The sequence below is a fragment of the Protopterus annectens genome, chromosome 6.part1 (assembly GCF_019279795.1).
Source record: "Protopterus annectens isolate FY-2018-M chromosome 6.part1, PAN1.0, whole genome shotgun sequence".
Classification (NCBI taxonomy): Eukaryota; Metazoa; Chordata; order Ceratodontiformes; family Protopteridae; genus Protopterus; species Protopterus annectens.
The window spans coordinates 323,389,931-323,412,109 of record NC_056738.1 but is presented as its reverse complement, the minus strand read 5'-3'; the positions used below and the strand labels follow the sequence as shown (position 1 = coordinate 323,412,109).

Genomic DNA, 22,179 nt, shown 5'->3' with positions numbered 1-22,179 from the left:
GAGAGTCAGATGGATGCTGGATAATTTTATAGGTGGCAAGAAACTGTGTATATGTTAGTTGATGTGACAGTTGTAACCAATTTAGGCTTTTCAGTGCTATAAAGTGGTGGGCTCTGAAAGGGTTATGTGCTGCAAATTTGTTACAGCGTTGCTCAAGTTTTTAATTTTTGTGAAGCCTGGAGGTTAGCAAGGATGAGAGCGCCATAAAGAAGACTGGGGAGTAGAAAGTAGTGGCCAGTGTAGTTTTAGTTGCGTCAGTGAGAACGTTTTTGGCTCTGTACAGCTAGCTAGTTTTTGATGATTTTTTCTTATGCAATTTTGTATACGCAGGTCGAATGTAAGATTATCATCCACTACTACCCTTAAATGTTTGCTATGAGAAGTGACTTCAGTGCTTGTATTATCAGGAGAGAGGTCTTTACATTTTATTTTTTTCATGAGAGAGGGATTTGGGTTGAACATGAGTTGTGAGTTATGAAAGCATGTTTCAGTGACTGTTAAAGCTTCCGGAGTAACTTTTTGGAGGTATCATGTTCTCAGATGTGCAAATGAGAGTGAAATCTGCATACTGTATTAGGGTGGCCTGTTGTGTGGAAGTATAGAGTGTGTTGGTGAAAATGTTAAAGAGGAGGGGACCAAGGATAGAGCCTCGTGGTACACCAGTGGTGACTGGGAGGTAAGGAGAGAGCACAGAGTGCCATTTTACTGACTGATATCTATTGGATAGGTAACTTTTGAACCACAGAAGGGTGGGTTGATAGAGACCTAGTTAGGACATTTAAAGTAGAGGTCTGCTGTGATAAGCTATGTTGAAGGCTTTAGACAAGTCTAAAAATAAGGAAAAGACTATTTGCCATTACCTCTAGCTTTATTGACAGTATTTATATAGGTTAGGGCAGTGCTAGTACTATGGAAAGGACAGAAGCCATGTTGTGTAGAGGATAAGAGTTCTTCCTGCAGGAGACAGTCTAGCAATTGTTTTTGAATACATTTTTTTCAAGTATTTTGGTGAGGGGAGATAAGATTGCCATAGGTCTAAAGTTATTAATGTCTGCTGAATTCCTTGCTTTGTGCAGAGGGATAATGTGTGACTTTTTCCAGAGAGAGGAAATGTGGGATTCCTGGACTGACCCATTTATAAGGATTGAGAAAGGATAGGCAATGCTACTGGCTGCTATTTTTAGGTACTTGCTTGGAAGGCCATCAGCTGAAAAAGAGCAAGGTTTAAGTTTTTTTACATAGGATGTGAGCACAGGTTTAAAGGTGAAAGTGGATGTGGTGATATGTGGCTGTTGGGCAGGGTTAGAGGAATCCTGGCTAAAGATGCTATACTATTCATAACATAAGAGTTGAACTGTACTGCAGCTTCAAGTGGTGAGTTATAGGAAGAGGGGGTGGGTTGAATTTTTGGCCAGGATGTAAGATTTCTTTAACGGATGTCCAAAACTTTTAGGGTTGCGTTTAGTAATATAGATGTATGCTCTGAAATTTGGAAAAAGACAGATCAGTTGTCGATCTAGGGGTGAATTTCTTGGCTTCCATGTCTCTAACATATATTAAACAGGTTATGATTGCGAACCATCATAATTCTTATTTATAATTTACACACACACACACACACACACACACACGTTTTGTTTAGTCTTGGAACTAAAGTAACAGCGGCAAAAGCTGCTGAACAGTGTTTCTGAAATGTATGTGATTATAGTGACATCTAGTGGAGAGAGTGAGGCAAAATATCAAAATGACAACTACAAAAATAATAATGAAAATTTCAAGACTGACACGATAAAGCTGAAAATGTTAGCTTGTTCACCTACCCTAGGGCAATAATGCCTGTGTTGACTATCCACACATTCCTTTCTGTCTAACATATGTAAATCAATACAAGGGTTATGCTTAGCGATACTTCTATTAATACCTAGGAAACAAAAAACAATTTTTGGTGTAGTGTACTGCTTACAAAGTGACCATCCTCACCTGACACAACAGAATGGCCAGGAAGCTTGGTCAGAGATTTGTGTATTTTAGCTAAAACAGAGAAACACTGAGATCTCAGATGACAGACAAATAGTTCAGTAAAAAGAGACTTGGATATGACATCAAGATCCACCCAATAATACACAAATTTCTTGATATAACTGAAATTGTACTGAGGGATTATGTGGGAGTAACAAATATTTAATATCAAAAGATGAGCTATGACTTAATTTCCATAAGCATGTTGATTTATTATAATCATCACAACCTCTTTATCAGCTTGTGTGGTACACAATTAACTTTATCCCGCGGTGGTGCTGCTGCGGTAGCGTTGTTGCCTCACAGTAAGACGCTGTCCGTTTTGATTCTCAGCTAGAGCGTCTTCTGCGTGGAGACATGCGTGAATGGCTGTACCTTCGTTGAAGGTTGTGTGTCAGGGCTGGTAACTCGGCACGTAAAAATCAAATACCAATCATTAGCGGACCGGAGTTCCACTGTGGCGACCCATAACCAGGAAAAGCTGAAAGATACAACAACCAACTTGCTATCCAATAGTTAAAGCATTCTGAATTGCCATTTTTAAAGAACTGACCTACCATGGGAGTCTTCTCAAACATCGGTTAGGAATTTGAGCCAGAATTTTTTAAAATCACAGTTACTGGCATCAGAGGTGTAGCTAGCTAGTCTGGCAACCAGTGCTGTCCCTCAAACTGGTGTCCTTCCCTCACCTCAAAGTTGACGAGCAAAAGAAATTGAACTGTAACAACTACTTACTGCATCTGTAACAAGCAGTTACTACAGTTTATCCCACAAGTATATGGAGCACTAAAGTGCTTCAGTTATATTTAAAAAAAAATGCTCTTCAGTTTATGTCACACATGTAGCCCAAAGGCGCTACAGTTATAAAACTTGTTTATTTTTAAAATGTAGCAGCAAGCAGCTGCTACAGTTGTTTATGCCACATATGGAGCACTAAGTGCTTCTGTTTAGACCATAAATGCAATATCATCACTTACTTCGACATCTACTGATCACGCCACCTAACATTTTGTGATCGGGGTGGCCCACCCTAGCTATGCTACTGACTAGCATTGCATGAGTTATCAGTCAATCAATCAATCAATATCTGGTTGTCACAAAAGCTAATAAAAGGGGTGAGGTGGTTTTAACATACTGCAAAAAAAAAAAAAAAAAAATAGTTTCAGAGTACTAATTTATTTTGAGAAAACTCCCATGGTAGGTACTTCTTAATGGCATACTAAAAATATGAAATCCAACATTCCATACACTCAAGACATTTACAAAAATTATATGGATAAAATTTCTTATGCCCAGTATGTTAAAAGTTTTGCTAAAAATTATTTTGACCTCTTACTACATTTTTCATGACTGTGTTCAGTCATCCACACCTAAAGTATGCAGCCAACTTGTCTGTATACCTCTATGAGCCATGAAAATTCTAAGCTAATGTAACATAAGCAACTTTCTGCTATATTATATTTTGTAAATTATGAAAATCCAACACTGACATGTTATCTAACTAAGTTCATAGCGATTTAATAGGCTATTGATCTATGAAAATTTTAAGAAGCCTAGCTCTACATTCTCCAAGATGTTTTTACCTCGTATGATGGTAGTACAAACAGCTCACAGCAAAGCAAAACATTTAAATGTTACCCATATCCATAAGGGATAAAGGTGCTAAACCAAAGGTGAAGTTGTGGTTTTCCATCCAATCATCCAGAGTATGTGTCTCAATAGAGTAAGGGGAGTACTTTGCTTTATAAAGAGGAAGACAATTCCAAAGAAGTGGCTTTGGTCAAGAGTTTGTAGGCTGCCTATGTCCTTATTTATTAATTTCATAAAGATCCTCTCCACTGCCTTACAGATGAGACTGGTCAAACTTATGGGTCTATAATTACCTGGGTCCACTGATACCCCAAGCTTTGTGCAAAGGGATGACTGTTGCTGAACTCCATTTGTCCAACAAAAACCTTGTTTGGAGGATGATATTGCAAAGCCTCTGTAGATAGATTGACAGGTCCTGTTTCAAGCTGGGCATCAGGTAGCCTGTTATGTTACACCCCCCCCCTCCATACACACACACACACACACACACACACAGAAGCAGAGCTCTTGGTCTGGGAAAGTGCTTTGAAGGCTTGTCCTTGGGAGATTCATAGGTTGGGGGTGTAGATACAGTTATGTGATCTGGGAATGTAGGTGGGTGAAGTTTGAACCAAATTTATCAGTTAGTATACTGGCTATGTCCTCAAAGTCTGAACATATGATACAATTTACTATTAGCTACAGCTAACTAGTAGACAACCAACAAAATTAGTTTAAATGAATTTATAGGTATAGTTTATAAAATACCTCAAAAATCCTGGAAGCAATTAGTCTTCTCCCTGTGCTGTTTAGTCCTTCCACAGCCACAACCTTAAAAAAAAAAAAAAAAGTTATTGCATCTAAAAATCCACTCATAAAAAATTTCACTCATTAAAAAAACAAAACAAAACAAAAAAAACAGACACTTTAGTACTTTCAGCTCAAACTTGGGGTCTGTACCAATATGATAATCTAATTGTAACTACTTAAAAAACATACTGGAGCTTTTCTCCTGGATCTCAGACTAACCAGGTCCACAAATGCCTAAATAAATAAATAAATAAATAAACAAACAAACAAACAAACCAGATTAACTGCAATGAATACAAACCAGGAAAAAACTTGTTTATATGAACAGTCAAATAAAGCTGTTCATAACTACCTATTGCCAACTTTGCATCTGAAAGGAAAATAGTCTCAACTGATTCATTGGCAACCATTTGTGAAGACCATTCAACTGAGGAGGAACTTCACAGACTTACTACAAAGTATGCTCAGAGTCCACTACGTGACGAACCGCAGAGTTTACCCGCATACAAGTCATGCTGTTTGGACCTTTTGAAAGTCACAGTAGTTTACATTCAACTAAAAAGAATGATAAAATTTCATGTAAAGTCTGGTATTCATCCAAACACAAAATAAATAAATAAATACAGAGATAAAAATATCAGCAACCAAGAAAAACAAGCAAATAATTAGGCAAGTAGAAGACAAATGGAATCCAATCAACACTTCCAACTGCAGTCAGCAGTCACACCTTTTGGCTTTTAAGCACATATTCCAATATAATAATGCTGTCAACGCAAAGTAAACTTTTTACAGAACAGTCACCTCTACTATATTATTCAAAACTGTTCTATCTACTAGTGTAACTTTCAATGAGCTTACCTCACCAGAATACTTTAAAACAAAAGATGTATGCAACATTTTAATTTAAATGTCCCTAGGATGCTTGTGCAATCTAACTTTAAACGTTCTAACCATCTATATTAAAAATAGAATAATGTTAGAATGTATATAACTGACACAGTATTACATAAAGTACATCCTGTTCTACTACATTTCAGTCCATTAATCCTACCAAAATTCCTAAAAACCACACACACTTTAGAACTGTTGTGGTAAGTTTTGCTATTTTCAATAATATAATTTAACAGCTGTGATGAAATGGCAATGGACTAAAGTCAGCAATACTTTTGCCCCAAAGGAGCATTTTGAAATGTATACAGTTTCCTACTCAACTGATCCACAAATAGGTGAACACACAGGCATGTGTGTTTAAATCCTTGAGGTCAGTAGGAATAATGCTTGGCCACATCTGACAGCAAATTATATTCAGTAACAAAATATGCCTGATGCCTTTTTATGTGACCATTATTACATCTAGTAGTGATTTCAAGGTAATAAACTGTAGAAATTCTATTACCATGTATGAGAGAAAAAAAATCTGTTACATGAAACCTCTTTAAGGAATAAAGTGTTTTACAGAGTGGCTGTCCTCTTCACACAAAATAAAATTAAAAGTAATCTGTATATCTACAACCTTTGATAAATGTTTATGAAAAAAAACTGTGACAACAGATGCACATTATTTTAAAGCCATAACTAAACAGTTATAAGAGGGTGCAAAGTTGGTAACCCACAGCAGTTCCCTTAATCTGTCTGTATAAATTACCCTAAAGGACAAATAATAGCTTAGGCAAAAGAAGAGCAAGCCAATTATAAAATCAGATGTGGGAGATCTACCAGGAAAATAATTAACCGCATAATCTCCAAGATAATGTTGAATTAAAGTACATAAATTAATGACAGACCATGTATAAATTCACAGTTTCTAATAGAAGAGTCTTAATAAATTTAAATACTCACCATAACTATGCATCTGTGTTGTTCATTTTAATTCTTCCTCAATGATTAGGTCTCAGATCCGACCTTAGATCTGACTCGGCCATATTTGTAAGGCTCTCGGATCCAACTCTGGAGCTCCTCCCTCTATCCATAATGTCCCAGTTCACCTGTTATGCCTCAGATCGAGTTTGCTGCCATTTAAGCCCCAAGAGTAATTAATCCTAAGAATAGTCAAAGTAAGAATAGTAGTACCAGAACTGGTGCTCAAACTTGGAACAGAGATTCCACAATAACTACAAGGTCACTCCAAGAGATGAAAGGAAGGGGGAAGGAGGGTGGGGAATGCAGGGAAAATGAAAATGGACAACACAGATGCATAATTATGGTTAACTACATGCTTTTAATATCTGATGTTGTCCTTTTCATTCATTCCTCAACTACTGGGAAAGTGTCGCCAGCTACATGGACGTTGGGTGGCCCTCATGGAAGGATATTCCAAAGTTCTGCTGAATCAAAGGCAGCTCTGTTCCTGGAATTCAAATCCAATTTGTAATGAGAAATAAAGGTACAAGCATTTGACCAGAAGCATCTGACCAGAAACCTGCTACGCAAATGTCAATAGAAGAGCTAGAGAGAAGGAAGAAGTAGCCTTGGATCTGGTGGACTGTGCTTTAGGAGGCCTGGGTAGGAACTGATCTTGCTGACTGTAAACAAAGGAAATGCGGTCAGTAAGCCATTTGGCCAAGGTAATTTTGGAAACTGGTGAGCCCATTTTGTTAGGGGAGAAGGAGACAAACAATTGTTCTGACTTCCTGAATTTTTTTTTGTGGAGATAAAAATGTAGTTGCCAATATATATTCACAAGATGGAGCATGTATTTTCCTTTGTTATAAAGTTGGGAAAGAAAACAGGTAGACTAATGGCTTGATTAATATTGGTTTCTGAGGCTACTTTAGGCAAATAAACATGGATTGGTCCATAAGGTAACCCTGTCTTTCTGAAAAATAAGACAAGCAGATATGGAAGAAAGAGTGTGGGGTTCAGAAACTCATCTTGCAGACATTATGGCCACCAAAAAAGTTATTTTCCATGACAAAAAATTTAAACCAGGCTTAGATGATGGTTTAAAGGGTTTCTGAGTTAACCCTTGCAACACGACTGTCAAATCCCAGGGAGGCAATAGGTCTTTCACTGTGGGCCTAAGCAAGAAAGCATTTTTAGAAAAGCCTTGCACAACTTTGAAGAAACTAATGAGGAAACATTTTCTCCCAAGTGAAAATTAGATGTGGCTCCTAACTGCACCTTGACAGCAGAAAAAATAGCTCCTTCCTGAAAAATAGATGCTAAAAGTACTAGGACTGCAGAGGTAAGAGCAGTGAAGGGTTCCAATTCCCTCTGCAGAGCCTAAACATAGAATATTTTTCATTTACTTTTGTAATTCTTCCTTGTAAAGGCCTTGTGGGAAGAAAAAAAGTATCAGACTGGGGTGGAAAGCCTGGGCTGTCTAGCTATCAGTGGAAATGGAGAAACTAAGTGGTCAACTTGGACTTGGAATGTCCATCCCGGAGAGATGAGAAAGCGGGTCTGGATTAGGGTCCAGTATCCATGGTGGATAACGAAGGTGAGCACAAAGGAAAGAGAACCACACTTGATGAGGCCAAAAGGAGACAATGAGGATAAACATGCTTTTCAACCGAAGTGCCTTCTGTAAGAGTTTGGGAATTAGAGGTATCGGAGCTAAGCATAAAGGAGACTGGAGGGACAAATGTGGACTAGATCATCTTTCAGTGACTCTCCAAGAGGGGAGATTGGGGTAAAGAACCTGTTGCACTTGTTGCTGTGAGGCGATGCAAAGAGGTTGCAGCAAGGTTGGCCAAATGACAGATAATCCTCTCTGCCAGTGACTGACTGAGGCCCCACACATGAGGGATCAGAATGAACCTGCTTAGTTAGTCCGCTGGAATGTTGGACTTCTTTTGTATGTGCATTGCCATAAGAAAGCAGTTGGAGATCACCCACTGCCACACACTTACTGCCTCTCAACAAAGGCGGTAAAAATCGGGTTCTCCTGTGTTTGCTGAACTACCAAATCACAGACTTGTAGTTGGTTCAAATTGCAATCTTCTCAAGAGGAAAAACGTCTTGGAAGGCTTGCAATGACAGGAGGAATGCTTACATCTCTAGGACATTGATATGCGAATTGGCGTCTTCTTGGGACAATGTGCTTTGGACTGCGTGTTAGTAGGAGTCCATGATTATCGTACCTAATGAGGGCAGAAGTACAAAGAGGGCAGCCTTAGAAAACTTTGTCTGACTGTATCCACAAACATAGATGTTCTTTATATACTCAAGTGAGTTTGATCGGAAAAGACAAGGAATGATGAAGAATTGACCAGTGAACAGCTACGATCCACTGAAGAATGCACATATAAAACTGGGCCATAGGAACTAAGGTTATGGCAGCTGCCACTGACCCTAGGGCCTGAAGAATAAGTCTGGCTGGGGGAGAAGGGTGTGCTGTAATTTGCTCCACCTGGCATCTGATGATCCTTTCTTGATGTGGAGGAAGAGAGGCTATCAGACTTTGACTGTTCAACTGAACACCCTGAACCCCAGGCTCTGAACAGGTTGAAGATGAGACTTGCAGATGCTAACTAAGATGCCTAGAAACTGACATAACTGGAGCAAGTAGTCCCTGGATTTCTCTAGGAGATGCTTGATTGGCATGGTGAGAAGACAGTTGTCTAGGCATGGAAACACTGGGAATACCAGCAGTCTTAAGTGAGCTACTATCACTGCCATACAAATGTAAACACCCTGGGTGCTGTGGTGAGACCACAGGGCAGGGCTCTGAACTGAGTGACTGGCCCCAAGCCAAAAGCAAAGAAATCTTTGAGATTGTCTTTTCATCTTGATGTGATAGTATGCATCCTGAAGATCGATGAAGCACATCCAATCTTCCTTGTGTAGAAATGGCAGAATGGACTGAACTGTGACCATAAGGAACTTTGACTTATTCACAAATTGATCTAGTTTCCTTAGATCCATAATTGGTCTGGGGTCCCCGGTTTTCTTTGGCACTAAAAACAATCTTGAGTAAATCCTGAATCCTTTCTGGTCTGGTGGGACCTCCTGGATGACTCTTTTGTCTAGTAGTTTTTGAATTTCTTGAGCTGCTGTCTCCCTCTGAATGGGTGGGATGTCAGGAAGCCTTTTCCTTTTTGCTGGGAGAATCTTGTAAAGTGGTATACAGTGACCTCTGGATATGATTTTTATACCCAAGGATCTTTTGTTATTGATGTTTAGGTGTATGGGTGCAGAGGGAAGTGCCCCCCAACTGCCTCCTGAGGTGGGCACTTGGGCAACCTTTCAGGAGTGCTGTAAGGGTTTATCCAAAAAAGAATCTCTGAAACCCTGGTTTTGCAGGCCTACTCTGCCACAAGGACGGTGTCCTCCATTTGAACTCCTCCTTCTCTGCCACTTAGGTAGTTATCCCCACGTAAATCCTGGAAAGGACCTTGATATTTATGGAACCCACACTTTCTTGCCTCCTCTTTGATTCCTGGAAAAGGATTGCTGAGGGACATAAAAGCATATCCCTATGGCAGACAGGGTCTTTCCATTCTGTTCACTCTGGAAAAGTGTTTACTTAATGGTAGGTCCGAACAAAAGAAGCATTTATGAAAGAAGACATGAAAGGCTCTGCAAAGAAGCATAAGCGCATCCAAGCATGTCTCCTAATGGATATGCTTGTACCCGTCACACATGAGGTACCCTCTATAGCATGGGAAATTAGCCTCATGGACACAGTGGAGAAAGATAAGACAGTGGCCAATTGTGAAGAAGGCTTCTTGTAGTCCTCTATGGAAATGGACTCAGAGAGGGATTTGGAAAGTTTGTTAGTCAAATCCTGCTGTAATCTTGTTAAATGTGCCAAGTAATTCAGAGGCCATAACCCAAAGGTCGCTGAGGCACAACTGCGCTTCCCAAATCTGCCCAATGCCCTAGACTCTTTGTTAGGAGGATGGACAGTGGAGCTCTGCTCTGCTAGCAACTTCTTTGTGGCTGCCGCTACAACCACAGCATGAACAAGAACAGCCTGTCTTTAGGTGGCACAAGAAATTTATCAGGGCAATGAGGAATGGGTTCTACAGTATCCAGTTCCTTCCACAAGTGATGAGAGACTACAAGCTCATCATCTGCTGGGGGAGTCACCAAGATGTAGATAGGCCGGACCCAAAAGCTTCCAGACAAAGTCCTCTTGGAAAGGTGTATCACAGGACCATCCACGCTTTTGCCTGAGAATCTCTAAGATGTCTCTGATCTGGTGGAGACCTATGGGACCACCTCCCCTTCATCAAAGTCAGCATCTTTGATAAGAAATGAGGGGAGTCTATGTGTCTCGTCTGAAACATTCACTTTCAGGGAACCTCCTCAGTGGGATGATTTGAAGAGGTATCTGAAGAAAGTCCTCGAGGGGGACTCTCTGGATGCTTGATTGGGCCGGGTGTCCCTGTGGAATAGGCCTGAGATGGTCAAAGCTTGGACCCAAAGGAGGCAGGGTTGTAGGATCCAAAAAGGATACAGTAGTCAAATCTCTCGGACAAAAGAAAACCCTCTCCACTACCTCGAAGGAAGAAGGACCAGGCAATGCCATGGCTGGTCGTACCAGAGCTGAAGCTGCAGATGCTACCATGCCTCAACGCTGCTCAGACCTGTGCCTCGAAGGGGGCAATCAGACACAAGCTGTCAAATGTTGAAGATCACTTATATGAATCTTTCACCTCTGAACAGGCTTTGGATGGTTTTGTGGGGGTTTGAACCCCCGGTGCAGGAGGAGGCAGCAATCCCTTAAAAGACTTCATTTCTGTGGTTGCTAAGGGCCTTGGAATTAAAGATTGCGCAAATGGATCAGCCTGTGTTCTGATGAGAAGCTCCAAGGCAGCTGACACACTCCCTGTGGGCATCAGAGTTGGGGGTTTTATGCCCACAGAGAGTGCAGTTTTTTGAAACCAATTGGTTTCTCAGCCATATTACACTGATCTTAAACTAAATGGCAGAGAGCGATTTTTAAGTAAAAATGGAAAGGAAGTTTTTTTTTGAGCTACCAACAATGGTAGGTACAGAAAATACCATCTAGAGGGTAGAAAACAGGAAGGAAAAGAAAAACAAAGCAGGAAAAAGTACCAACAAATGGTACTGACAGCTAGCTTGAAGTAGTACACAGGGAGAAAGAAATTACTGCACAGTAAAAAAAACTCAACTAGGAAAGAGAGATGGATGAAACAGGAAGACAGGAAATTCAGGAGGTTAAAAAATATTGACTTACAGTAAGGAAAAACAACCAAAAAGGCTCTATAAAGAAGGATCTACATCTATAGTGATATGGCAGCAAACAAGACCTGATGTATAGCAGGTTGACTGGGACATTATTGGTAGAGGGAAGAGCACGAGAGTTGGCTCAGAGTGTATTGTAAATGCGGCCGAGTTGGATCACAGACCCAATCATTTAGGATCAAATGAAAAGGACAACTACAGATCATACTTTTAACAAATAGTGATACAACAACTTGGCAGCCCAAAACAATTTGTCTTACAGGAGGATTATCATTTTATTTTTCAGTTTTAGAAGGCAATAGAAAGTACAGTTGTGCAAGAACTTATAGCAGTAGATGTCCTATTTTTCACTTTTGCAGTATTATTTACATCTGGGATATCATGCATAGGATAGCCGAATGTCCAGACAGCATACCAATGCCTTTATACCTTCCATGCACCATACCAAAGCTTTTATACATTTCAGGCACCGTACATCAGACATAAATCCTACATCTAAGGCATGAGGTACTTAAGTGACATATGAGCACCTAATCCTCTGAACTGAACTGCCCCAGAAGAACCAGAGCAATCCAAGAGGAGAGACAAAAGCATGAATATCCAGAGAAGGGAAGCAAGAAGGACCCCCTTGGCCAAAAGTTAGGCAACCGAGAAGAACTGGGTGAAGGAGGGTGGGACAAAATACTGTAACAGTGAAAAGCAGGACATCTACTGTCATGGCAAGTTCTTACACAACTGTACTATGTCATTCCTTAACGTTATTGTAGCATTCTTTACATCTGGAAGAGTACAAAAGCTACTAAACAGGATGGGAGTAAGAAGCTTCAGAGGAGCCCTCCAAGATCCCATGAAGGATGGCTCAGGCAAAACCAGCCATGGCCCTGGAAATCACATTCAACTTGTAATGGTTAGCAAATGCATATAGAGAAGACCAAACAGCACTTTTACAATGGATCCAGTATCCAGACCTTTGGAAAAAAGTACCCAAAGTGGTAACTGCTCTGGTAGAATGAGCACAAATAGAAGAATAATGCTGCTTGCCATGAAAAGAATAAGAAAAATAGCATTAGAGATCTAGGAGGAGATTATTTGCTTGGAAAAAGCCAAACCCAATTTCCTGTGATGAAAAGAAACAAAATGCTTCTCAGATTTTCTAAGATCTTTGGTCTTATCTAGGTAATACCTGAGCTATCTATGTCAATTCAAGTTGTGGAGAATCTTCTCACTAGCATTTTGCGGAGAGGGGAAAAAAGAAGGCAAATGAATTGACTGATTCAAACACAAATCATTAACTACCTTGGGCATAAAGGAAGGATTAGTATGAAGAGAGACTCTGCCTTTGTGAAAAAACAGGTGGGACTGCCATGAGTACCTGAAGTTCAGAGACCCTCTTGGCAGAAGTTAAGAGCCACTGAAAATACTGTTTTCCAAATACAGTGCAGTGAAGAAGAGGAAACTGAAGGCTTAAAGGGAAACTGAGTTAATTTTTCAAGCATGAAATAAAGTTCCCAAGGAGGAGGACTAGGCTTTTTTGGGGGCCTAATATGAAGGATACCTTACTTGCAAAACAAGAAGTAAGGGATGGATTCAAAGGCAGACGAGACAAAATTTTTGACAAATTAGCTTTAGCAAATGAATATGCCGAACCAGAAGTGAGCAACTCACACAAATAGGAAAGGACCATACAAATATCCACAGAAAAAAGGTCCAGATCACCTTTGAGAAACCAAACAGACAATCTCTTCCATTTAGCCACGTAGGATTGTTTAGCCTCCTACAAAACTCGAAACATGTCCTCAGAAAATTGGTGTGAAAAAGGAATCAAAACCCTATAACCAAAACAGAATCAACTAAAGAGTGGGTAATTGAGGGTGCATGAGAGATCCCTTGTTCTATGTGAGTAGATCCAGCCTGTGAGGTAACTTGTGATGACTGCCCCTGGTCAGATGAAATAAAAGAGGGAACCAAGGTTGTCTGGGCCAGCAAGATTTTGGGAGTGCCCCATATGATTTTGTGCAGGACTTTTGGAAGCAGAGGAAAAGGGAGATAGACATACAGAAACATCCTCTTCCAAGAAAAAAGACATGGTGCCCTCTTTGCAAACCAGAGGATCTGGCACTCTGGAACAGTAGTAGAGAAGTTGTCTGTTTAAAGGGGAGGTAAAAAGATCTAACTGAGGAATATCCCACTGACGTGCAATATCCAAGAACACCTACCTGTAAAGCATCCATTTGTGAGGCTCTGTCCTGGATCTGCTCAATGCACCTGCTATAAGACTGTGCTCCATGAGGATGTAAAGCACCTGAAGAAACAAGTGATGGTAGACTTCAAAATCCCATGTCTGAAGAGCCAGCCTGCAAAGGAGGTAGAACTTTGTGTCCCCTTGCTTGCTGATGTACTATATAATAGCGGTATCGTCTGTGAAGATATAAAGAGGATCTAGAATCCAAAGGAAGCAAAAAGGCATGAAGGGCCAGCATCACGGCTCTCATCTCCTTGATGTTGATATGGTCTGTTCATTGTTAAGGGGACCAAAGACCTTGGACCTTGAGGTTGTTGAAAGAAACTACCCAACCGTGGTCGAAAGCATCCATGTACAGCTCCTGAGTTGGAAGAGGAACCTGAAAAGATAGACATGGATTCAGGGAGATCTGAAATATCCATCAGTGGAGCTTGAGCTTAAGACACGGCAAGACAAGCACAGGAAAATCCACAGAAAGGCAGTGCTAAAGACAGTCTTGAGATTACCAATGAAACTTTCTCATACAGACCTTGGTCAAGGGAACCATGGATATAGTGGATGCCATGTACCACAGAGCTCAAAGAAAATGTCTTGAGGAAAAGACTGGAAGAGGGACAAGAGACTGAAAGTAAACTGTCAAAGACAGAACCTTGGCAAGCAGAAGGCAAGCCAGCATAGGTATGGTCTGATTCCTACAACCAAAAACTACCTGAAATGAGGAGGGGGTCACAACACAAACTTTTTGAGGTTTAAGGGGAGCCCCACACTGCACAGACAACCCATAGTAAAGTGAAGATTCCGAAGCAGGAGTTGCTGGTAAGAGGTCCGAATCAAAAGGTCATCCAAACTGAGGAAATATGAATCCCCTGAAGTCTGGAGAAGGCTAGCACTGGGGCCATACATTTGGTAGAGACACTTATGGCTGTGAAAAGATCAGAAGGCAAAGCAGAGAACTGATAATGAGAGGAAGGAACAGAAAAATGTAAAAACTACTTGATGACAGGATGAAAAGGAATGCTGATGTAACCATTCTTCAATCTAAGGACACCAGAAAAGCTTGAGGAAGCAGCAGTGGAAAAAGCATCTGTAGAGAGACAGCATCTTGAAGGAAAAACTTTTAGAAAGGCGTTGAGGAAGAAAAGATACAGAATGGGCCTCCAAGATGCACCAGAAACATCCTGGAATAAATGCTGTGCCCTTCTGGGAAAGGGAGACATGTTGGATGGTCCTCTGTTTCAGAATATTCCTGAAAGACCAAATGAAAATGAGGGACCTGACAAGGAAGAGGCTGGGGAGGTTCAGAGAAGGCAGTAAGGGACTTACAAACCATAAAATAACTTTCAGGATAATGGAAAGAACCCACAGGTAATATGTTGTCAAACCAGAAAAGATAGTCAACCTGAGGGACAGCGGAATCAGGCCAAGGGATAAAAGAAGTTGAATGTTAAATAGAAGCATATTTGTCAGGGAAAGAAGGCTTCTGACGTTTAGAACCCTGAGAAAGCTAGTCAGGAAAAGCTCTCTTGGAGGCATGCTTGCTACGAAAAGGCCATCTAGGCTGCCTACATACACAGGAAGACTTAGAGGGATAATTCCTCTGAAATCTAGGAACAGGAAAAGAAAGATTTGTTTCAGATCCTACATAATTTTACCCTTATCCTGTAGAGCCTTAAAAAGCTCAGCAGCTGCAGTGCCAAAAAAGATTTTGAACCTGGAGGCACAGCCAAGAGTACCTCCTCATCACAGAACCGGATGCATCAGCCCTAAAAGAAGCATCAACAGCACCATAGTTGCACCTAACAGAATGATGACCCACCTGATAAAGGGAAACAGCAGAAATCTTTGCCTCAGAATCAGCCATAGTAGTCAGAATGACCCCAAGATTAGTCACAAGCGTTAGTGCATACGTGGTCACATGGGTCTGGTAGTTAACAGCTAGGAAAGCTAAAGTAGCCGAAGTGCACACTTTTCTCCTTACCTGTCCACTGCATGACTGTCCAGAAGCCAAAAGCTAAAAAAAGGACAGCAGCTTAGATGGTTTATCAGTAGCCAGACAAATGATGTCTGGGTCAGATAAAGGACTCTTCTACAAAATGTTTTGAGGTTCAGGGATTCTGTAGAACCTGTCAAGCTTCTGAGGGGGGCTGGAGGTACGAAATAATGGACTTGAGAGCCAGAACAAAGTATCCAGAAGGGCATTCAGTACTGGAAGGACTGTAGAAGGTCTGTGATAGCCTATTTGCAAGAGTTCATATTACTTCTTTTTAAATGTCAAACACTTGGGAACAATTCCACTTAAAGGGTTCCATCAAATGAAACAGTGTCCACAAAGGGCAATTCTTCCATATGGGAATCAGGGAATACTGAACCTTCTTTATTAGACCACAAGGCAAAAGGAGAATGGATCAGGGGAGAGTAGGCCAATGACTCCTCACTAGAATCTACATCCCCCTCATCATCAGAAGAATCAGATTTCCAAAGACACTGTGAAGGGGTATGGTTCTTGATCCAACCCAAAGAACACATCTGGAGGAGCCTGGACAGCAACAGATTCAGAATGCACTTTTTTGGTTTTCTTTTTAGGCAATGGCTGAATGTTGAGGCGGGTGGATTCTGAGGCCTCACTACCCCATGTCAAAAAGTTTTAAGTGCTGGCTCTCCAGGTAAATAGAAAGGGATGGCTGCTGAGAGTCTTTGGGACAAAAGCCTAGCAGATCTAACTATGGGTAGTTGTATGTCACACCCAAAGAAAAAAGTCACTTTTCATGTCAACCTTTATGGAGAATTTGCCTACCATAATCATATTTCCCCTTCCTAGATGACATGTAAAAGGGAAACAAAGGAGAAAAAACAACAGAAGGAAGAAACTCCAATGGGGCACTTATCTTTAGCAAGCTCAATAGCTGAACCAACTTGACAGACATCTTGCAGACTGAACTGAAGGTAGTGTTCAAACTGGCATCAAAGAAGTTCTGAGGTGTAGGTGCTCATACATCACATAATCACCTTATGCCTCAGACGTAGGAAATACCTCTAATCAGAACCTGGAAGGTATAAAAGCTTTGGTATGCTGGCTGGACATTCGGCTATCCTTGACAGGATATTCCATATGGAAGCAATACTGCAACAATGATAAGGAAGGACATAACGGGAAATTTATTTTTAATTAAAGGTTTTTCATTAACAAACTTGTGTCAAAATATCCAAAAAATGTGCCCTTATGTACTATATTCTTTATATCAGTCCACAACATGTTCATATTCACAATAAAATCTTCTGCCTTATAAATACAGCAGTCATTCCATTCAGTTCAAAACAGAGCACATAACTTAAATACTTTGAGTTACATTAATCACTATCACTTAACTACTTGGCAAAATAAGTTTAGAATTGTTAGTTCAACATTTTTCATATATTTCCATTCAACTGGCTAGTCTCAATAGGGATGGATATCAGTGAATCAGCTGCTGATCGAGCAACCCATACCTGATATAACTCAGATATAAAGCTGGCCCTTCCATACAAAATAAACTGTTTTCACAGTAACATTTAATTTTGAGTATCGGTAGTTATGCAGAGAAGTGCACTGGTTTGGCTGTAGCACAGTGGAAATGTTTTCTCTCCATCAATCCTTGGATCTTAAATACATGCAATTCAGTTTGAAATGAGATACACTCAGAGCAAATTACCACTACTGACAGATGTACAGAGTAGAAAAGACTGCAGCCAAGGCCAGAGGGTGAAATGTCATATGTTTTAGAGAACACAAATCCCCTCTTCCCAACTGGATGCAAGCAACTGAAGACATATCCTGTGTCATGGTTCTGGGAGATGAACAGTGCAACAAAGCTGAATATAATCACTTAAATGAAGCCCTATTCAAAAGACTACACTGGTAAAAGGAAAAAAAAAACAGCCACATCATTCCCACTGGTTGCCACTCACACCAGGGAACAACAACAACAGACCAGTCCAGGGACATAGGCCATGTTCTCAAGACATGTGAGAACAAGGTCCTCCCTCCAATGGGTTAAGAAAGGCAAACATCTCTACCATTCCTCAAAGATCCACAGAAATGGAGCATCAAGAAGAGGTGAAGCAACAAGGAAAGGAAACCCCCCAACAAAGAACTCCCACAGCCCCAGTCCAAGGTAGCTTGAGATATTCAGGCACACTTCATATTCCAACTGCAGACAAGCAAGCCAGTTTGCCCAGAAGTTCAAGATCTTTAAAAGAGAAGAACCTCCACTAAGGGGCAGACAACACCTGTCCTTCAGAAGAGGCTGCTTGAACTGCCAAAACTGGGTCCTAATTCTACCCACTATCTGGCACCAAAGACAAGTCTATACAAGAGGCCACTACTGTGCACAGAACCTCTCTGATGCCTGCAGAGATTGCTATGGTGGTACAAGGCACTGCCCTAGCCATAGAGACAACTGTTCGCACTAGAACCCAAGAGGGAGGCTTCCCAGTAGCTCCAAGACCCTCCTATAAGGCCCAGCCAGAATCAGTAATACCTAGAAGAAGAAGAAGAAGACAAAGAAGAGGAAGAAAAAACAATGCCTCACAAAGGTGTGCACGTGTGTGTGTGTGTGGGGGGGGGGGCATTCATGAGACCAACTAAAGTTCCCAAGTGCAAGCAATCAGTCTCCAATCTTTGTCATTCAATGAGTCACAGGAAAGAACTACTTCCCTGAAAAAGGTAGGATGTTAACTAGACCACTACGGAGTAATCCAGGAAGAGACATACCAAGTGTTATGCCACAGGAAATTATTCTACTGGAAAGAACTGACAGAAAAAATCCAATCCATATGGTGCAGATTCTTGGGGGGGGGGTTACTAAGTGACAGAGATTAGGGCAGCCATACCCCCTCCACATCAAAAAGCTAGTAAACAAACCACTCACACGGCTGCAAAAGGAGAACCAATGTTTGAAATGGACTCCAAGCAAAGAAGGGCCCAGTGTCCAGCACATAATCTAAGGATGGAAAAACGACTGCACTATTCTCCTAAAGGGAAAAGGTGAACATTGGCAAGAATGACCTACCCCAGATGGCAAAAAAATTTAATAGAACTGGCCTTCAAACCCCAATCTCTACTCCACTGGGTCTAAATGTTATAAGGGGCAAACCATAGTCCTGTCCAAGAACTTCCACCAATAATGCATAAATGATGTCCTAGTACCTTGAGGGAGGATAAGCAATAGCTAAGAGTAGCCTAGGTCCTGGGACTTGAGGCTCAGTCTGCAAACATGCATAAGCTAACAAAGCCAAATGTTACTGACCCTTTCAGGGACTGAGACAACCAGGACTGCAAGCAAGGTTACCAGAGTAGAATGGACAACCGCTAGCAAGAAATCAAAGGGACTGCACAGTGTGCAGAAGCTATCTGAACTGATTGCAAATGGGTAGCGTAAACGGGGGGGGCAACGAAACAACTCTCATTTGATGCAGGGCAACCTGATATCAGAGTCAAAGAAAGAGGAAGAAAAACTTCTCCTACCAAGCTTAAATCCCACAGATGCACTAGAACTTTGGAAAATGAAGGGTGCAAAAAGCCACCCCAATTAAGTGGCATGAGCATTCCTTCAAAGACACGAGGAAGCTGTACCAAAGGGGCCCCCAATCATTTACCTTTGAACTTGACAGGAGGCATATTTAGAAGTAAAGGTCTCCTCCAGAACGGCCACCTTAAAGAGGATGAGATAATAATCATGGATCTTGATGGAGGCAGATATTCTCCCCAAGAAGAAGAAGCCGGCTTCATTATCCACACTGCGATAAGTCTACGCTTGCTCTTTAAATCCATTGAGAAAATGGAAGAAGATACCCGCAGAAAAGGAGGAGAAATGCTGTAATTAAATCAAAAAGTGCTTCAACAAAGTATTAGTTTAAGGGTCTGCACCCTTATGCAACCAGCTTATTGTACGTTTTTTTTATTTTTTCCCCTAACAGATCTGTTTTTTTTTTCAATTGAATTGTACAGGTTATAGGTCACATTAAAGGTGGGAAAAGTTTTGAAATTATTTATTGTGGTATCATTTTTTTATATCACAAAAACCTGGCATTTTAACAGGGGTGTGTACACTTTTTATATCCACTATATACATGGAAATCCTCAGAGACAACAGCTTCAAGATCCTCTGATTCCTTATAAGCACAGGGGACCAGACCAGGCCTGTACATGCTTATGCAAAGGTGACAAGCCTGGGATCAATCAAACATCAGATGTCTCGTGTGTCTGACAGCAAGGTACTGGTTCTTAGGGCACCATGACTGAGAGATGGCATCAAGCAATGTACCTTAACATATTTAATCCCAAAAAGTAGCAGGTCAGTTAACATATTTGCTTCCTAAGATCTTCTGAGCCAAGAAACTAACTTTTTCTCCAACATTCTCTACCAGAAACACACGTTATTAGACTTATAATAACTGATAAATGGTGTGAGTTAAAAATATATATAAAATATTACATCTTTTTAGATGACAATGGACTATATACTGGTTAGTATCAAAGGTCTGCTCTAGTTTCATGTATGTGCCATATATTTTTCATTTATTTATTTGGCATTTGTTTATCGGAAAAGTCCGACTAGGCATGCGCCCATTTTCAGCAGAGGCCCGGGGAGAAAAGCTCCAAAAGCACATTAGCAAAGTTACAATTTTACACTGATTACAGATGCTATCATCACAGTAAACAGGTAAAAAAATTTGAGCAAATGAAAAACAGAATTGTTATAATGCACTATATAAAATCTAGTACAAGCTCTTTCTATGGGCACAGTTATGGTTTCATGAAAAGGAAAGGATAGAGTAAGAATGGACATGAAGGAATAATAAGTACATAAGGTTTACAGATGGAAAGGCTAGAAGAAAAAAAATATGGGGAAGTTACTACACTCTTGTAGGAAGCAATGAGTTAATGGAAAAATGTTGGATATGTGAGGAAAGGTCCCAACTGTCCTCAAACATTTGCTTAAAGTCCCTGAAGCCTTTACCAGGACTTGAGAAATTAGGCTTTGAAAACAGTGCCAAATATGCTTGTTTCAGGAGTACAGGGAAGTCTCCTGTAAAGATAAGTATTCTCTTACCGGATACACAGGAACTCTCCTTTCCTGGCTATTATACTCATGTAGGAATCAATGAGTTAAGGGAGAAATGTTGGATCTGCGAGGAAGAGATCCCAACTGTCCTCAAACATCTGCTTGAAGTCTAGGACATGAACTGCAGATAAAAGAGTAAAAGAACCCACGAGCATTGAACCCTCTGGATATCAATATCAACCTATGACCAAATAACATGAAAGTCCACTTCCAGGATTCATTTCATCACAAGCATGCTACAGCTGATCAGGATAGATGACCTGAAGCATACCCACAAGGTGAAAGCCAGAGGTGTGCTGGTTCGAAGCTCAGAATGGAAGGGTGCCTCACAAATGGACTTACCCCTCCAGAAAGGCATGACCACTGTCTGCAAAATGGTGCTACTGGACATTCCTGGGGCTATATCTATATAATTATAAATAAAACTATCCCCACATTAGGCACTTACCATAATCTTCAGGCAGGGAGACAGGTTATAATTCAACCCCCCCCCCACCCCCCCACTGCTGGCTGGGCACTTATAGCACTGTTTTACAGCATGCTCCACTGTAAAGTAGTAGAGTATACCAGTGTGGTTTCTGGCTTGTTTTTGATGACCACACAGGGGCTTCTGGGAAAGAATACTGTACTGAGGAGAACTCAGGATAAACCATGCTGGAGAGGAACAGAGGATGAACCTAATTACACACCCAAACAAGAAGAGTCACTGATGTTAAATCATCATGAGATTTGTTTAGAAAATATCTGTTACAACATTCTATTATCCTTGTGTGCCTCACAAATGCTGATGTGGCTAAACAAAACTACTGTGCCTAGTGCAATGCCATATTTTTGAAGCTGCCATCAAATAAAATAAATTTCTCAGTAAGCATCAAGTCAGTTAATAGGACAATCTTTGCTCCTACACATTTAAACTTTGAAAAGCAGAAAATGTTACATTTCAAGATAACATCAATAATATTTTGATCATTCATCTTTAGCAAAATTCATTGCATTTGAAACTGCTAATATAAAAAGAACACCAATTTTGCCAAGCCATAGTTTTTACCTCTGAAACAACAGGAAGAAGACAGAGGCAATGTCTATCTTTATATTTTATTTTATTTATTTTACATTTGTTGACCGGGCTAGTCTAGCTGGATACATGTCCATTTTCAGTAGAGGCCCAGGGAGAAAAGCTCCACAATAAAAATGGGTTAGTAAAATCAAATGTTGTTATACATTCAAATAAGAAATATTATACAAAAATAGGTGTTACAGAGAAAAAAACTGGTTCATAAG

General features: G+C 40.6%; 1 protein-coding gene across 1 annotated transcript in view; it reads right to left on the bottom strand.

Moving 5' to 3' along the window:
• POLA2 (DNA polymerase alpha 2, accessory subunit) overlaps window positions 1-22,179 on the bottom strand; it is a 633,383-nt gene that overhangs the window by 386,799 nt on the left and 224,405 nt on the right. The window contains exon 9 of the mRNA XM_044075741.1: window positions 4,357-4,419. Coding sequence (XP_043931676.1) covers window positions 4,357-4,419 — 63 coding nt within the window. The remainder of the gene's footprint in view (window positions 1-4,356; window positions 4,420-22,179) is intronic.